General features: G+C 55.1%; 1 protein-coding gene across 2 annotated transcripts in view; it reads right to left on the bottom strand.

The window, feature by feature from the left end:
- Positions 1 to 12,585: 12,585 nt before the first annotated feature.
- NFAM1 (NFAT activating protein with ITAM motif 1) overlaps positions 12,586 to 18,037 on the bottom strand; it is a 44,446-nt gene continuing 38,994 nt past the window's right edge. For both annotated transcript variants that reach the window (XM_017510283.2, XM_017510285.2), the window contains exons 5-6: positions 14,949 to 15,038; positions 12,586 to 13,524 (exon numbers count right to left, since the gene is read on the bottom strand). In XM_017510283.2, coding sequence (XP_017365772.1) covers positions 13,465 to 13,524; positions 14,949 to 15,038 — 150 coding nt within the window. In that variant the 3' untranslated portion in view covers positions 12,586 to 13,464. The remainder of the gene's footprint in view (positions 13,525 to 14,948; positions 15,039 to 18,037) is intronic.

Raw genomic sequence — 18,037 nt, 5'->3', positions numbered from 1 at the left:
AGATGGGATGGGGGAGAGGGCTTCCTCTGACAAAGGAAGGTGTAGGAGCCACTCCCGGAGTTGGGCAGGGAAGGGTTAATCAACTAGAAAAATGCTGTCTGAGATCTGTCTCCCATAGGCAGCCAGATTGAGACCCGCAGAGGAGGAGCTGGCTTGATGGTGTGGTGAATGAGTTCTCCCTGCATCTCTCTTCACATGGCATTCTTACAGGGACATTGGTCATTAGATTTAGGTCCCATCCTAATCGGGCATGACCTCATCTTAAGATGACGCCATCTGCAAAGACCCTATGTTCCCAATCAGGTTACATTCACAGGTATCGGTGGTCAGGACTTCAAGATATCTTTTTGGGGGACACAATTCAACAAGGCTCAATGAGGAAAGAACATTTTGATTAGAAAAGAACAGGAAGAGCAGAAGCCCCAAGGCTGCCCAAGGTGGCTGCCCCCATCGCTGCCCACTGTTCTCTTGGGCTTCCACAGATCCTGGTGCCTGGCAGCTGCTGAAACACAGTTGGCAGGCAGCTGACCCTCTGGACGTCAGGCCTTCTCAGCTGACCCTGCCCAGCCTGGTGCCAGAAGAGGGCCCTGCCTGCCCGCCCGTCCTCCCTCTTCCGGCCTGGTTCTTACTCCCACCCACATCCCAAGATGGACAGACAATAGAAGCGGTTTCATAAGCAGCTGGTGATTAATTGCCAAGTTAATTAAAGAGGCAGTAATTGCACTCTGATTTCAGAGGACGGAGTGATGTCTTGGGCAGGGGTGGGTGGTCAGCTTAGGTCTCCCTGACAAGGCAGAGCCAGAAGACAGAAAGAATTTGAAAAAGCAGAAGAAAAAACAGGTTCACTTTTTTTTCTTTCCTGAAACAGAGTCTCATTCTGTCACCCAGACTGGAGTGCAGTGGCACTATCTTGGCTCACTGCAACCTCCACCTCCTGGTTCAAGTGATTCTCCTGCCTCAGCCTCCCAAGTAGCTGGGACTACAGGCATGTGCCACCATGCCCCACCGATTTTTTTGTATTTTTAATAGAAATGGGGTTTCACCATGTTGGCCAGGCTGGTCTTGAACTCATGACCTCAGGTAATCTTCCCTCCTTGGCCTCCCAAAGTGCTGGGACCACAGGCATGAGACACTGTGCTCCTCTGAAGCACCCACTCTTTAAAGGTGCACCTTTCAGCCAGGCAGGGTGACTCATGTCTGTAATCCCAGCACTTTGAGAGGCCAAGGCAGATGGATTACCTGAGCTCAGGAGTTCAACACCAGTCTGGCCAACATGGTGGAACCCCATTTCTATTATAAATACAAAAAAAAAAAAAATCGGTGGGGCTGGGTGGTATGCGTTCTCTAGTAAAAATTAGCCAGGCATGGTGGCATGCACCTGTAGTCCCAGTTACTCGAGAGGCTGAGGCAGGAGAATTGCTTGAACCTGGGAGGTGGCGATTCCAGAAAGCCAAGATTGCACCATTGCATTCCAGCCTGGACAACAGAGTGAGTCTCTATCTCAAAAAAAAAAAAAAAAAAAAATGGGTGCTTCAATCATAGCTGCAATGTTTTATTTGACAGAGGGACTTAGATGCTTAAGCTCATCTCTGTACTTTTCTATGTCTTTGAAATATTTCATTAACATCCACACACACACACACAAATGGCAGGGGAGAGGTTAAGTGTCTCTAAATTCTAGTTTGGGATTTATAAATGGCATCAAATACCAGTGTGCCTTACTTTACACAATGGAGAGGGTCTTAAAATTCTGTGTAAATTGAATCCCATCGGCCCACCCACTACATCTGAACGCCACTGGTGCTCTAGCTTCATTTCTGATTGATTTTCCCTGGCAGAGGCGCCAAATTCTTTGCTTTAAGTGTCAGGCTCTCTCTGTCAAGTAGTTAATGACCTATAAAGCACTTAAAACGTACTGGAGGAGATGCGATTTGGAGGCATCCCGCAGTGTATACTCTCTTATTGTCGGTAATCACCCCTCATTTATTTGCTCTTATTGGTTTGGAATTTGCTATCAGATTTTCCTAAAGCCGAGCCCATCAGGAATGGTCCGATTCTATGCAGGCCCAGATGGGTGCTGGGATTGGAACCTAGAAGCAGTGGGCAGTCAGTGTGGCCTCTCTCCTCACGAGCCCTTTGGGTTGGATGCCCTGGCCATCTCTTGGCCACACGTTCCCCAACTCTGCCTCTTGCCAGCTGATTGACCTTGGGCATTCAGTGCCTGTCTCCAAGCCTCACTTTCCTCCACGCTGCCCCAGAGCTGGTGCCTGCCCTTGGGCAACTGGAGGATGACTCCAGCCTACTGAGTTCAATGCTGGGTGCCAGAGAAGAGCCCCAAGGTCAGGGTGAGCACGGAGGTCATGATGGAGGCACACTCCAGGGTCAGAGGTCACAGGAAGCATCCCCAAGAAGCACAAAACAGGGTGGGCCACTGACGGGGTGGGGGACAGGAGAGCCTCTCAAAGAGGGGCCCCGTCTGGGAGGCGGAATAGGATCTTCTAGAAGGCAAAGTGTCTTCATTTTCTTTTCTTTTCTTTTTTTTCTTTTTTTTTTTTGAGACAGAGTTTCTCTCTGTCGCCCAGGCTGGAGTACAATGGCATGATCGATCTCAGCTAACTGCAACCACCACCTCCTGGGTTCAAGCGATTCTCCTGCCTCAGCCTCCTGAGTAGCTGGGACTACAGATGTGCCCACCACACCAGGCTAATTTTTGTATTTTTTGTAGAGACAGGGTTTCGCCATGTTGGCCAGGCTGGTGTCGAACTCCTGACCTCAGGTAATTCACCTGCCTCAGCCTCCCAAAGTGCTGGGATTACAGGCATGAGCCACCACGCCTGGCCAGTGTCTTCATTTTCTTTGGCTGCTGTAACCAATCACCACAAACCTAGTGACTTAAAATAACACACGTTATCCCTATTGGAGAAGCCAGGAAAAAAAGAAACCCACAACACAACACACATTTATTCTCTTACAGTTCTCAAGACCAGAAATTCAGAATCAGTTTCAACAGGCAGAAACCAGGGTGTTCACGGGGCCACGCATCCTCCAGAGGTATTGAGGAGTATCTGTTTCCTTGCGCTCTCCTGCTTCTGGGGCTCCATTCCCTGGCTATGGCCTCTTCTTTCATCTTCAAAATCAGAAGCGTAGCATCTTCAGGCCTCTTTCTCAGCTTCCATCATCACATCGCCTTCTGCCTTTGGTCTGTAATCTCCCTCTTCATCCCTCTTATAAGGGCATTTGTGATTGTAATGATCCAGGATAATCTCCCCATCTCAAGATCCTTAACCACATCTGCAGAGCGTTTGCCATATAAGGTAACATTCACAGGTTCCAGGGATTGGGATGTAGACATCTTGGTGGGGGTGGGATTCTTCAGCCTACCACAGAAGGCCACCAAGTAAAGTGGTTCAGATCACGGATTCTGAAGCCACTGCTGGGGCCTGAATCTCAGCTGCAGCATCTGCCAGCTAGTTGACTTTGGGTGGGTTGTTACATCTCTCTGAGGCTCAGTTTCCTCATCTGTGAAATGAGATCAGTGCCTACTTATTGCCAGATAAAAACTCAATAGGCATTTAACTGTCTGACAGGTAGAGGGAGTTTCATATTTGCCAGAGCCTGGACTTTGAAAGAGGCCCCCGCAGGGCCCTTCTGTAAGAGGAAGGGAGGAAGGGTGGGAAAGGGGATGGGCAGGGCAGGCTGGCTAGAGGAAGAGGCCGAACCATGTCTCAGCGAAGTGTGTGTGTGAGCTCTGTCCTAAGTGTAATGAACAGGGACACAGAAGGTGTTTAAGTAGGGCAATTTTTTTGTTTATTTTTGTTTTGTTCTATTGAAATGTAATTCACATATAAAATTTACCCTTTTAAAGTGTGCAATTCAATGGTTTTTAGCATATTGGCAAGGTTGTGTAACCATCACTGCAGTTGCATTCCAGAACATTTCCATTACCTCATTAAAAAAAAAAAAAAAATCCCTGTACCCAAGATCTCAGTTCACTGTAACCTCTGTCTCCTGGGTTCAAGGAATTCTCCTGCCTCACCCTCCTGAGTAGCTGGGATTATAGGTGAATGCCACCACGTTTGGCTAATTTTTTTTATTTTTAGTAGAGATAGGGTTTCACCAAATTGGCCAGGCTTATCTTTGAACTCCTGACCTCAGGTGATCCACCCACCTTGGCCTCCCAAAGTGTTGGGATTACAGGTGTGAGCCACCGCACCTGGCCCCCATTAGCAGTTCTAAAGCTCTCTGCAATCTTGAACTCCAGGCTTGAACCCAGGAAGAAGGCAGGGGTGTCTTGAGCACCACAATGACCATCTATATTTCTGGAACTGGTCACTTGGCTGTGGGTCCTATCCTTATCCCTGGGACTCAGCTGCACAGACTTGTCCCAGCGGGTCAGGAAAGACAGCAGTTCTCCTGGCTCCACCCCGTCACATGGCATGCCAGGGTTCTCCAACCATAAGGGGCAGGAGATTGTGAAGCTGCTGGAGGAAGGTGGGTGGCATTGATGCTGAATGCTGGCTAAGCAGCAATGGCTTATACCAGTAATGCCAGCACTTGGGAGGCCAAGGTGGGAGGATTGCTTGAGCTCAGGAGTTTGAGACCCGCCTGGGCAACATGGCAAAATCCTGTCTCTATGAAAAATACAAAGAATGAGCCAGGCATGGTGGTGCACACCTGTAGTCCCAGCTACTTGGGAGGCTGAGGCAGAGGACTGCTTGAGCTCAGGAGGTTGAGGCTGCAGCGGGCTGTCATCGCACCACTGTACTCCAGCCTGGATAACAGAGTGAGACCATATCTCAAAAACAAACCACACACACACATTGAAAACAATTTTTTGGAAAACCATCCAATCAGCTAGCGAGAGAGAGAGAAAGGGGCTTCCCCAGTGCTCTCCACACCCCCTTGCCACCACCCCCAGCCGGGCTCAGTTCTGCTGGCTACTTGGGGGAGTCCCAGGCCCCAAATGGTCAGGGACATGTGGTCCAGCCTAGAGGCAGCTGAGGCAGGAGGGAGGCCATCTGGTGAGGCGACAGGTATCGGTCAGGACGTTGCTGAGTCCGCTGAGGCATCCCCTGGCAGTCACAGGGCTTCTGGGATCAATTAGCAGAACCACCCTAACAGGGCTCATGACCTCCGAAGCAGGCACGTGTCCTCAAAGAGCCCCTCGACAATATTGGCACCCAGGAATCCAAGGGGAGTGGGGGGCGGGAATGCCCGCTTTTCCCCTGTGCCTGGCCTCCCCTCCAACAGCTCAGCACACAGCCTCCCTGGAGGCTGCTGGCCTTCCAGAGCCTGCGCTTTTCATTGCCTTGCTTCTGATGTTTCGGGTGTACCAACATGTCTGTCTCAATTTTCACATATGTATAATGGGCCACATATGAATTAAAGATCACTTCCTGGAAATCGAAAAGAATTCTCCATTTTTCACTAAGAAACAGGTGTTGAATCACGAGCAAAGAAAGAGATTCCTTTATTTTTTGAGCAAATAGCTCCTAAACCGATGCTGTGAGTCAGGCAAAGACAAAGAGAGACAGATGAGGTGTTTGCTATGCTTGGGAAGCTTGGGAATCCTGGGGGGAGTTGGATGTGTGTGAACTGATTCAGTTCGAAGAGTTCAAAGCAGTAAGAGGATTGAGTAAACTGCTTGGTGTGGGAGGGGGCAGGAGGGGGCTTTAAGGAAGACTTCATGGTGGAGGTAGCTTTTTTTTTTTTAAGATGGATCTTGCTCTGTGACCAATATCTGTGGCGTGTGCCACCACAACAAACTAATTTTTGTATTTTTAGTAGAGATGGGGTTTTGCCATGTTGGCCAGGCTGGTCTCGAACTCCTGATCTCAGGTGATCTGCCTGCCTCGGCCTCCCAAAATGCTGGGATTGTAGGTGTGAGCCACTGTACCTGGCTGGAGGTAGCATTTGAGCAGGAATTCCTCAGGCAAAGAATAGGGCGCAGGGCCTCAGGGCAGAGAGAATGGTAGGAGCCCAGGCTTAGAGGTGGGAGCTCAGCATCTTGGAGAACAGCAGCTATGGACAGAAGCATCAATGGAGCTGAGGGTGACTTTGGGCCAGCAGGAGGCGATCAGAAATGAGCTGGTAGACTCTGAAGACAGGACTGTCCATTTCTTATTCCAGCCACAGCACTGGGCTTGACACATAGTTGGAGCAGGACAAATGTCGTGAAAAGAATGAAGGGGTGGCCGGGTTCGGTGGCTCATGCCTGTCAGCACTTTGGGAGGCTGAGGCAGCTGGATCACGTGAAGTCAGGTGTTTGAAACCAGCCTGGCCAACATGGTGAAACCCTGTCTCTACTAAAAATACAAAAAATTAGCCAGGAATGGTGGCACATACCCCTAATTCCAGCTACCTGGGAAGCTGAGGCAGGAAAATTGCTTGAACCTGGGAGGCAGAGGTTGCAGTGAGCGGAGATCATGCCATTGCTCTCCAGCCTGGGTGATGGGAGAGAAACCCTGTCTCAAACAAACAAACAAACAAAAGAGGCCAGGCATGGTGGCTCATACTTGTAATCCCAGGACGTTGGGAGGCCAAGGTGGGCAGATTACTTGAAGTCAGGAGTTCAAGACCAGCCTGGCCAATACGGTAAAACCCCATCTCTACTAAAAATGCAAAAAAATTAGCTGGGCATAGTGGTGCCAGCCTGTAGTCCCAGCTACTTAGGAGGTTGGGGGAGGAGAATTGCTTGAACCCAGGAGGTGGAGGTTGCAGTAGGCTGAGATCATGCCATTGCACTCCAGCCTGGGCCTCAAGAGGGAAACTTTGTCTCAGAAAAAAAAAAAAAAAAAAAAGAGTGAAGACGTGGAAAGAGCCCTGAATGTGAAACTAAGAGGTTGAGCCCCAATCCTGTGGACAATGGAAGCCACCATGAGGTTTGGTATAGGGTGTGAGGTAGGGGTCATGTAAGGGTTTGGCTCTCCGAGCACCACTTATTGAAAAGACTGTTCTTTCCCCATTAAATGATGGTGGCCTCCTTGTTGGAATGAATTGACTGTAACCATAAGGTATGGCAGGCTTTTGAGGGAGGAATGATGTGGTCAGATCTGTGCTGTAGAAAGATCAGGTGAGACTTGTTTGGACTGGGAATGGTTGGAAGGAGGAGGGGTTGGAGGGAGGCTCTTATGGGTGGACTTAATGGGTGACAGAAGGGACATCTGGGGAGAAGAGACCTCCCTGGATCAGACCATGGCAGGGAGCAAGGTACAGGGCTGTGTCCTGAGCCAAGGCCAGGATCTGGCCCACTCGGGCCTGGGGAGCTCATTGGGGGATGGGGATGGTGCAGGCAAGGGGGAGACAGTGAAAGTGCCACCACTTCTTGGTCCCTCAAGGTCCACAAAGTGGTAAAAATAAAACCCACTCCAGATGCAGCCATTTGCAAAGATCGTTTTCAGGTAATGAGAGGATTGTAAAGGCAAAACAATGCCAATTACAGCAGCATTATCCCGGATTATAAAACTTCTAAGAGGTGGCTCACACCTCCAGGCATGCTGTGCCTGGGAATTTCCAGGGTAGACAGGATCAGAGCGTGCCAGCTGCCAGGATCCAGGCCTCGCAGCGGGTGTGGGCTGCTGGGAAGGCCCAACCCCTGCGTCTCTAAGGACCTTCCTCCATTTCCCCAAGGAGATAGACCACCGGAAGGCAGGAGGACTCCCCCAACTTCACACACACACACACACACACACACACACACACACACACTTCTGAGAAACTGGGTATGAGGAATGTGAGGCTGCCAGACCATCACTGAAGGAAATCTGTCTTTCTATGGGCTTCCCTAGTCCTGGGGGCACCACATCTCTCAGTGGCTCTTTCTGTCTCCCCCATCCCCTCCCCCATCCCCTGCCCCACCTGGCCTTGGCGATAGCAGGACTGCACACCCGCCAAAGCAGTCCAGCCTTGCTCCTCCTGGGCTGTGTGACCTGGAGCCAGTCAGCTTTTCTGAGCAGTAGCTTCTGCTTCGGTAAAATGGGGAGATCACCCCTGCCCACCATCCCTGACCTATTTTCAGGATTAAATGAGATATTTTAGATAAAGAGTCCTAGGAATATAAACCAGTCCAACTTCAGGGCTGACAATTTGGCAGTGACTGTTAGAACAGTGAATTTTCCACGCCCTGGGCCCTAGGAATCCCTTCTCATTTCCCATGGAGAAAGTTTTGCAGATGTGTGTGTACAAGGATATCCCCTGCAGCCAGCCGCTTCTGTGTTGAGGTTGAAAAATCATAAACAACTGAAAAGGCCTTCAATAAGGGCCTGATTACATTAGGATCCATCTGTCCTGCAGGATCCTTTGCTGTAACTGGAGTCTGGCAGCTCCTGTGTGCTGTCTCCATCTCCGGCAGATCCCACCACGTGGGGCTGCATCAACAAAGCAAGTGCAAACAACACCTACATAATGAGTCCATCTTGGCTGTGCGGAAGCTCCGTCTCCCATGTTCACAGGTATGCGCCCAGATGCAATCAAAGCAGCAACGAAGAGAACACTCCCAAATGACCCGGTTGGTTACTGCTGCGGAGGGGAGGGGTAGGGAGGCTGGGAGGTGGCAGGTGCATCGGGGGAATTCCACTTTGCTGTAGTTTTAATGTTTTACTGCAACATATGCCTGCGTCACCCACATATGTCACCTCCAGACACACACAACACACACGCTAACAGCAAGTGCAGAGAGTCTGGCCTGACCTGTGCTCGGTCAAGGCTGAGGCCATCATTCTGACCACAGCCTAGTGCTTAAGACTGGGGAAGCCCCTCAGGTGGGCAAATGACATCCCCTGGCGTTTCAGGGAACGGAGTGATGCCACTCATCCTGGCTGGACTGAGCCACCCCTCCTGCGTAAGCTGTCTGCCAAGAAAACTATTGAACTACACAAAAATCCATCTCTGAAATCCCAGAGGCGTCTTTAGAATGGAACGTGGCCTTTAAATTTGAATGTGCTTTTAAAAAAAAGAAAAAGGAAAAGCAGGTTTTGCCTGTAACTTGAGCTCAGGTTTGTGAGAGTGGGTGGCCAGAGAGCACTGCCCACCCTGGCCAAGGCCACCAGGCTCAGGTCCACAATATTGGCTGTGAAGGGAACCCCAGCCCCACTGGGTTCAGCGGAGAACCAGCACATGTTCCCATGGAAACTCTGCTGCCAGAATCCTCTGGAAATGTTTGCTGAGGAGGGAACACCGCTTCCTGCACCCACTTCAGTTTCTGGGCTGGTGGTAGACGCTGGCCACAGACTGACCTCCAAAAGAAGTCCCTGGGCCCCCTGCTAGGGTGGCCCCAGACGGCAGCCAGTGGCCTCCTAGCTTGGTTCTGGGCCCCCGCCTGCGAGCACACAAGGCAGGGAGGGCTTTGGCAGGCTTGCAGAACTGAGGGGCAAGGCCCCTGCTCCCAGAGGCTGGTTTCCCAGGATGATTTTCTCAAGCAAGTGCTGACAGAGCAGGAGCCAAGCAGAGAGGGTTTGACAAGGCTGAAACCCACTGACGGGGTCAATTTCCTAGAGGCAGGCAGGGAAGGCAGGCAGGGAAGCCTGGGGGTGCCAGACGTGGCTGAGATGTGTCTGTGGGGGCCAAGGTTGGGAAGACCTAGGAGGGTAGGGCAGGCTGGGTGGGGAGATGGTGGGAAATCCCACCAGGACAGGGGGCAGTGGGCAGAGGGAAGCATTGGCTGAGACTCAGAGACCTGGGCCGGAGCCTGCAGGGGCTGCCTGGGGCTTCCCTTCCCCGCCCTAAGCCCATCCCGCTCAGGACTGCTCACATCCGTCCTTCCTGGAAGGCCCTTGGCTCCCCTTCACCTGGGCCTCAGCTACTCCGCTCAAGCCACCCCCACCCCCCTCTCAGCTCTTCTCCAGGCCCATTCATTCAGCTCCTGCTGAGCCAGCATCCTCCTCCGTTCACCTCTCTGCTCGCCTTGCCCCCACCCCCAGCTCTGGGCAGCCCTGGCCTGTCCCCCTGATCGTGCTACCCTGCAGGCAGTCCTTACAGGCATGGCTGCAGAGCCCGGGCCCCAGCTCCCAGGGAGGCCTGCTCGTCACTTACACCCTCTGCACTGCCCCAGCAGCCTGTTTCTTCTGAAGGACGAATCTTGAAGGAAATGCACACCCACTGAGCCTCTGCCTGAGCCAGGGAGCCAGGGAGTCCCAATTTCTCCTTTCTGAGAGACACTGAGCAGTTTTTTTTTTTTTTTTTTTTTGGACAGAGTCACGCTCTGTTGCCCAGGCCGGCATGCAGTGGAGCCATCTCGGCTCACTGCAACCTCTGCCCCCCGGGTTCAAGCGATTCTCCTGCCTTAGCCTCCCGAGTAGCTGGGACTACAGGTGCCCACCATCACACCAGGCAAATTGTATTTTTAGTAGAGCTGGGGTTTCGCCATGTTGACCAGGCTGGTCTCGAACTCCTGGCCTTAAGTGATACAGCCGCCTCAGCCTCCCAAAGTGCTGGGATCACAGGCAGGAACTACCATGTCTGGCCTGAGCTGTCTTGACTGTCACTGCAAACTGAGGCTTAGGTGGCCAGGGACTTGCCAAGGCCACAAGGCTGTTGGGGGTGGAGGCTGTGATGCTCTCAAAAGCCATTTTCTTCTCTTCTCTCCTCTACCCATTCCAAGTGGAAAGCAAGCCTGCACCCCAGCAGCTCACATTCCTGCCCTCTCCGTCCCCTTTCTGTTCTTCCTCCCCCCACCCACTCCCCCCTGCGCCTCCCACCCTGAAGTTCACTGCCACCCCTTGCTCTGAGCCAGCTCACCTCTGCAGGCTGTCATTCCTGGGGGCTCAGAACAGGTGTTCAGTCCTCTTTGCCGCCCACAGAGGTCTTGGAACTTTCTTGCCCCACTCTCCCTTGGGTCAAAGCCCTTTAGGGTCCTGTCCTTCCATGCTACCCCCTCCTCCTCCTCCTCCTCCTCCTCCTCCTCCTCCTCCTTTTTCTCCCAGCCTCTCTCCTTGCTCACTGAAGACCTCAGCACCCACCGCCTCCCAGCCTTGCCCTGAACCAAGCACAGCTGACCACCATGCTGGCAATGTCTACATCCACCAGAGGGGTGATGCTCAGCCCCCAAGAACCTCCTAGGCCACAGGTAAGAGTTGGAATTTTATTCCAAGTGAGGCAAAACCCATGCAAGGTGTGGAGCAGGGGGGTCCAAGGCCAGGTGTGGGTTTCATCGGGGTCTGTTGGGGGCAGGGCAGCTGCAGGAGGCTGTGTTGGTGACGCCTGGGCCAGGGCACAGTGGTAAAGCTCCCTCCAGGCTCCCCTCTCTAGCCCTGAAACACACTGGAAAATGCTGAGTCCCAGCTGGAGGGTCCAGGGTCTGGGAGCTGAGATTAGAGAGGCCCAGGAGGTGGGGGAGGCAGGCCCAGCGCGGGGGCCCTCTCCTTGTCTTGCTGGCTCCGGATTTCCTGGAGCAGCTCACTGCACCCTGAGTAGCATTGACCCCCATTGCCCTGACCCTCACCCCCACCTCAGGCTGGTGGAGCCAGGAGCCTGGGAGGCCGCCGCGCACACCTACCAGCTTCGCCTCACACAGGCCCCGAGTTCGTTCAAATCCAGCCTCTGGGAGCAGGGGCCTTGCCACTTGGTCCTGCTAGCCTGCTAAAGCCCTCTTCACCATGTGTGGTCTCAGGCAGGTGCCCCAAACAAGCTGGGAGGCCACTGGCTGTCCTGTGGGATCGGGGACTTCTGGAGGTCAGTCAGTGCCCAGCGTCTACCACTAGCCTTCCCATCCCTGCAGGGAGGGCCCTGACCTGCAGAACCGAAGGTGCTTCTGCCAGCTGGTGACCCCGTGCTGCTTGGGGGCAGGGGCAGGGCCTGTGCCTTGGGCTCCCCACCCTCCCTGGGCACATTTGGGGTTGGGGCAGCCCACAAGGTGGGGTGGGAGGATTGACTGGCCCATTTCACAAATGAGCAAAGGTGGGAGAATTCAGGGGGGCGGTGCGGGAGGGGAGAGAGGAGGCAGAGCCTGACAGCCCAGGAACACCTCGACCCAGCTGCTGCCTGCCTGGGGATGGGTTTCTGGCCGCAGTGCAGGGCTGCTGTGAGGAGGAAATGAGGTGATGTGGGCACTCAGAACAGCAGACTTGGCTCAGGGCCAGGCACTGGGGAGTCACTGTCCCCATTGGGCCTGAGCTTCTGCCTCAGAGGGATCCTTCAGCTGCCCATGAGGGTCCCAGCACCAAACCCTACAGCTGGACCACTTGGGACCTCAATCCACAGGGGACCAGGGCTGGGCTTACAGCAGGTAAAGACAGAGCAGGAGGGCTGGGTGACACCACAAATGGTGGGCACAGGCCAGGCCAGACAGAAGGGGCTTTGGGGCACTGCACCTTGGGTGGAAGGAGGGATGGCTGAGGCCCGGCCGTGGGGAAGGCCTGAGGGTGACCAAGGAAATGACACAGGCCAATGAATGGGAGTGGGGACCCTTAGGGGAGGGGGAGCTTCAGGCTATCCATTCAGCTCCTTTTTTTTTTTTAGACGAAGTCTCACTCTGTCGCCAGGATGGAGTACAGTGGTGTGATCTCAGCTCGCTACAATCTCTGCCTCCCAGTTTAAGCAATTCTGCCTCAGCCTCCTGAGTAGCTGGGACTACAGGCGCACACCGTCACGCCTAGCTAATTTTTGTATTTTTAGTAAAGATGGGGTTTCACCATGTTGGCCAGGATGGTCTTGATATCTTGACCTCGTGATCTGCCCGCTCAGCCTCCCAAAGCGCTGGGATCACAGGCATGGGCCGCCGTGCTCAGCCTTCAGCTCCTGTTTAGCCAGTGCCCTCCTCCCCTCATCGGTCCCTCTGCCCTCACCCCAAACACCCCAGAATCTGCTTCCTCACCAGCTTGTACCCATGCCCTCTCTGCTCCAGGTCCCCAGCCTGCTGTGTTCTAGACCTCTAGATTTGTCCCTGATACCAGTCTGGCCTCTGCAGGGGTCCATCATCCCTGTCCGTCCCGCGGACCTCCCACGCCAGCCCTGGGTGGCTGCCTCATGCCTCTGGCCCAGCTGGGCAAGTGGGGGTTTGCGCAGCCACTCCCCAGCCCCTCCACACCTCAGCTCCCCACACAGCACTGCTAAGAAGCCCTTGCCGGGTCCTCCCTCAGCTCAGAGGCTGCCCTGCTGGCCGAGGTGCAGGCTGGTGCCAAGAGAGCACGCTGCTCTGTCAGCGAGAGGTGGTGAGCAGGGCTCCGGGCAAGGGTGGCACCCAGGAGACCCCTTGAAGACTGAGGAGCACTGCTGGTTGGGCCAAGGGAGGAAGGGACTGCTTGGCAGAAGGAACAGCCTGGGCAAAGGCCCCAAGATGTGAAACCCTTGGTGGCCGAGTCACAGAATAGGGGGAGCGGGGCCAGCCAAGGCGGAAAGGGCCTTGAATGTGAGGGTGAGATGATGGGGTGTCTCTGGGGGCCTTTCTCCCAGTTCAGGTCAAGTCCTTTGGTGGCAGGGGCTGCCCGGTCCTCTGACCCAGGGCAAGCTCTGCAGGCCGTGGAGCCCATTCTAGAGGTTTTCATAGACCAGGTTAAGTTCATCTTCATCTTGGAATCTATGCAGTTTCTCCTGGATAGAAAAGAAGAAAGGGAGGGAGGGAGAGAAAGAGAAAATGACCGTTAGGTGGAAAAGAATGAACTTGAACTCATTTAGTTTTAGCCAGAGGGCGACAGATCACTTCCTGTGTAGCCTGGATGGAGGGCCTGCCCTCTGTCTCCAAAACCACCTCCCAGCCTCTTCCCGCACCACGCTGCCCCCACTCCTGCTCTCTGCCCTCCAGCCACATGGGCCTCCCCTTCCAGCCTCAGAGCTTCCCCCACAGCTCTGCTCTCAGCCTTCTGCCCTCTGTCTGGGAAGCGACTCCTCCTATAGACTCACCTGTTCCGACTGCCTATTCATCTGGTTACCGGCTCATGGTAGGGTCCCAGGACCCCCTCCCCCCTCCCCGCCCTGGCTGGTCCCTCCCAGAATACCACCCCTCACAACAGGGCGACAAATACCGCTGTGTGTCCATGGGGTCAGTGACCTGTTCCTACAGACTGTAGCTCCCAGAGGCCAGGGACATGCCTAGTTCTCCTGACCAGCACCCCAGGGCCTGGCACAGGGTGGGCACTGCCTGCGATGGCCCAGACATCCCCGGGGGTCCCAGGCCAGGAGAAACCCTGCTTTCACTCGGGGTCTAGTTGAGGGCTGAGTATAGAAAGGGCTACAAGAATAGGCAATTTAACAAATAGTGCCGGCCTGGGCCAGAAGCCCAAGTGCCAGCTGCCCGCCCTCCCTGATGGGTGCTCCAAGATGCCCATGAGCTGCTGTTCTGGCTGAATGACACCTCACACTTCACAGTGCTGAAAACTCTGCCGCAGATGTCACTCAACTTGGAACACATCTGAACTCAGGAGCAGTTGGTATTGCAGGAAAGCATTGCTCACCCACTTTACAGATGAGCAAACAGGTTTAAGAGAGAAGGTATGGTGGCGTAATACGCCTGAGGCACTATCATGACCATCGCAGAACCTGACCCGAAGCCCAGCTTCTAACAGCTCACACTCTAGCTCCAGACTTGAGCCAACACCAGCCTGGGGGCAGCTGGAAGCCTAACACCCCCTGTGCTTGGCCAGTGTGGACACCATGCCCGTGGTAGTTACACTGGCTCACAGTGCGTGGGCACAGCGGGTCCCAGGCAGCTCCCTCAGTACAACCTTCTACCCTCACAGAAAATCTCCTACGTGGGTACGGTTAGGTGGCTCAGTCTGCACACAGGGAGATTCAGACACTGAGAAGTTAGTTGCCTCACCCAGGGCTGCACAGTGGCTAAGGGATGGGGCAGGAACTCAAACCCTCCAGTCCTAACCAGCAGGCCAGCTGCCACCAGGAGAGGGCTGGGATTCCACAGCAGGTGGCTCATTTCCATGTCCCATTTGCCCCCCACTTCACCCATGATGGGAGGGTCAGATGCAGTGAGAAGCTGGGCTTGGGGTCCCGTGCCTGTGTACCTTGGAGAGCGGGCTGTGCGTGGCGGTGGGTGGGCTGCCATTGTCACTCTCGATGCAGGCATAGACCTCGGTCTCGCGGCGCTGCAGAGCCTGCAAGAGAAAGGGTGCCAAGATCAGGGGCAGGTGTGCAGAAGGGCAGTCCCCAGCCCCAGCAGCTGGCCTCCCTGCCTGTTATACACTCCGCCATGGGAGCCCGGGGAGGGCGGAGCCCTGCCACACCTTTGCACCTGCCACCGCCTTTCCCAGAGTCACCTCACCCCTTCCCTGCCTGTACAGGGCTGACCCCTCTTTGTTCTCTGCCACCTCCCTAAGCCCGCTTTAGGACTCCAGTAAAGCCTTGTGCTCCACTTGGCAGGTTTTATCCAGGCTTCCACCTGGCTGGCCAGAGGAAGGGCCAGGTCTCCTCCTGCTGTCCCTGCCTGTCCCTAGGCTCTCAAGGGCCTGGCAGCCAGCAGGCCCCTGCAATGACACCTGTGGCTACTGCTCCAATAGGATGCCTCCCTGACCTCTGTCTTCATGCCCCTCCCACCCACCCGCACCCTCTAGCTCTCCCCACCCCAGCCTGTACTCAAGGATAACCAGGCACCCACTGGGGTCACACTCCCTGGCCATTGGGCCGGTGCCCTGCTGGGGCACTCCAGAGTCCAGCCCTGGTTCTCAGCACACCCCTCAGACCCCTTGCCTGTCACTTTCCTTTCATTCCCCTCAGCCACCCCTCCTGGGCCACCTGGGATGTAGCCATCACCCATATGCGCCTCCCTGGAGATCTCAAGTTCCCGCCATCCACTCTCTGACCATAGGCTCTCCACAGCCCAAGCCTCCTCCCAGGAAGCCCGAGTGAGTGTCGAGCTCAGCTGTGGCTGGAGGCCCTGCTCTGGGCCTCATGGCTCCTGTACTGGATCATGTCAGAATCCTGCTCCCACCAGCATCTCACCAGACTGGGAGCTCCTTGAGGGCAGGGACCATGCCGAGTTTGTCTCTGGGTTCCAGATCCCACAGCTGTGCTTGTTACAAAGGGAGCAGCACCCAACAAGCTATCGTGAGGGGCTTCCCCGTCACTCGGGTGTCCTAGGACCCACTCACTCTTGGCCCAGCTAAGAGATGCCTGACCAGAGACCTCAAGGTGGTAGAAAGAACCAGGACTTTTGGCAGGGCACGGGGGCTCACCCCTGTAATCCCAGCACTTTGAGAGGCCAAGGCGGGCAGATCATGAGGTCAGGAGATTGAGACCATACTGGCCAACATGGTTAAACCCCGTCTCTACTAAAAATACAAAACTTAGCTGAGCGTGGTGGTGCACGCCTGTAGTCCCAGCTACTCAGGAGGCTGAGGCAGGGGAATCACTTCAACCTGGGAGGCAGAGGTTGCAATGAGCCAAGATCACACCACTGCACTCCAGCCTGGCGACAGCGAGACTTTGTCTCAAAAAAGAAGAACCAGGGCTTTAAAATCAGACAAGGGTAAGTTCAAATCTCAGCTCTGACTTCTGCCAGCCAAAGGCAACCCCTTAACCGCTCCATGCCTCGGTTTCCACGTCTATAAAATGGGAATAATCACATCTATTTTGCAGGTTCAATGCATGATTAAATGAGATACTGTGCGCAGAGGGCCCCGCACATAGGCAGGCAAGTAGAAGGTGCTTTATAAGCTGCTGTTGAATGGTCAAGCGAGGCATGATGCCTGCCCACCTCCCCTCTGTGGGATCACAGACCAGACAGACCCTCCCTCAGAACCTGTTGGGCTTCACAGCAGAGCCCACCAACAGCCTAAGCAAGAGCAGAAGCCTTTCCTTCCTGAGTGTACATGTCATATGGATGCCGGCTGGTTGCCAAGGAGGCGGTTTCCCTGGCAACAGGCAAGCAGGGGTTGCTGAGGCAGGCTGGAGAGACAGGTGGTGCTCAGAGGCAGGAGGAGGGCGGGAGGCGGGAGGGGAGGAGGGAGGGAGGCAGGCGCCAAGAGGCAGCTGGGCATGAAAATCCAAGTAACAAACCATTTGGCGCTTGGGAGACCCTCACTTCAAGGGCATCAGGCACGGGGATGGTGGGGTGGCCCTGGGGACGAGTTCAAGGGGTCTTTGAGCCAGAAATAGGCTGGGCCTAGGGAGAGGGGCTTTCAACCTGCCTCCTTGTAGGGAAGGGACCAGGGCTGCCCCAGGAAGAAGCCCCATTTCCAGTGGGGAGGAACTTCCAAGGCCTGCCCTGGCTTGTGTGGCCTTCATACCTGCCCGGAGCACCAGGCACCCTGGCTACCCTGGCACCCAGGATGGGAATGTTCCTCTGTGGTCCTGTGCCCTCCACCCTCCACCCACTCAGGCCCAGACCCCTTTGAGGTCTCGAGATCTGACAGTCTCTCTGAGCTGGACATTTCTGGTCACAGAGAGAAGGGAGCGGAGCAGCCTCCCTGCCTGCGTCCCAGCAGAGGAGCAGGTCTGGGGACCCACAGGTGGTTCCCTCCCTCCTGTCCAGCTCAGCCAGGCTGCCCAGAACACATGAGCCCAGAGCGGGCAGGCGATGCAGGGCCAGAGAAGACCAGCCTGCCCTGGGACCCTGCAGGCCCCTGACCCACACAGTGGGGGAGTAGGCGAGGGGGCAAAGAGGCAGTGGTGCAGCGGGCAGAGCCGGAGCAGCTGCAGGGCTGAGGGCAGGGGAGGCTGTGGAGGTGGCCACCAATTAGCAGCTGCTGAGTGAAGCCTTTGACAAGGCCTGACCTGCTGGGATGCATCTATATGCAGGGTCTGACCTGCATCACCAGGCTGTGAAACGCAGGGTGCCGCCTTGACAACAGGACACCCTCTGAGCCCCTGAACCATCCCTTCCTGGCCCTCCATTAGGTTTGCCTGCTGGGAGATTGCATAGGCCTTGGAGGGGGCCGCTTGTGGGGCTGGGCTGGGGGATGGGGGTTGGGGACTGGGGCTGGGCTGAGCTGGGCTAGGGGCTTTGGGGTAGGGGCTGGGGACTGGGCTGGGCTGGGCTGGGGGTTGGGGGTTGGGGGCTGGGGCTGGGCTGGGCTGTGGCTGTTTGTCTGGGATCCAGGCCCTCCAGGCCCTTTGCCTCCTGATGCCTAGTGGGCAATGGTGCTGACCCCAGTTG

Source organism: Cebus imitator, unplaced genomic scaffold (assembly GCF_001604975.1).
Source record: "Cebus imitator isolate Cc_AM_T3 unplaced genomic scaffold, Cebus_imitator-1.0 Scaffold435, whole genome shotgun sequence".
Classification (NCBI taxonomy): Eukaryota; Metazoa; Chordata; class Mammalia; order Primates; family Cebidae; genus Cebus; species Cebus imitator.
The sequence above is the reverse complement of the archived record's forward strand: the minus strand, read 5'-3'. Positions and strand labels throughout refer to the sequence as shown.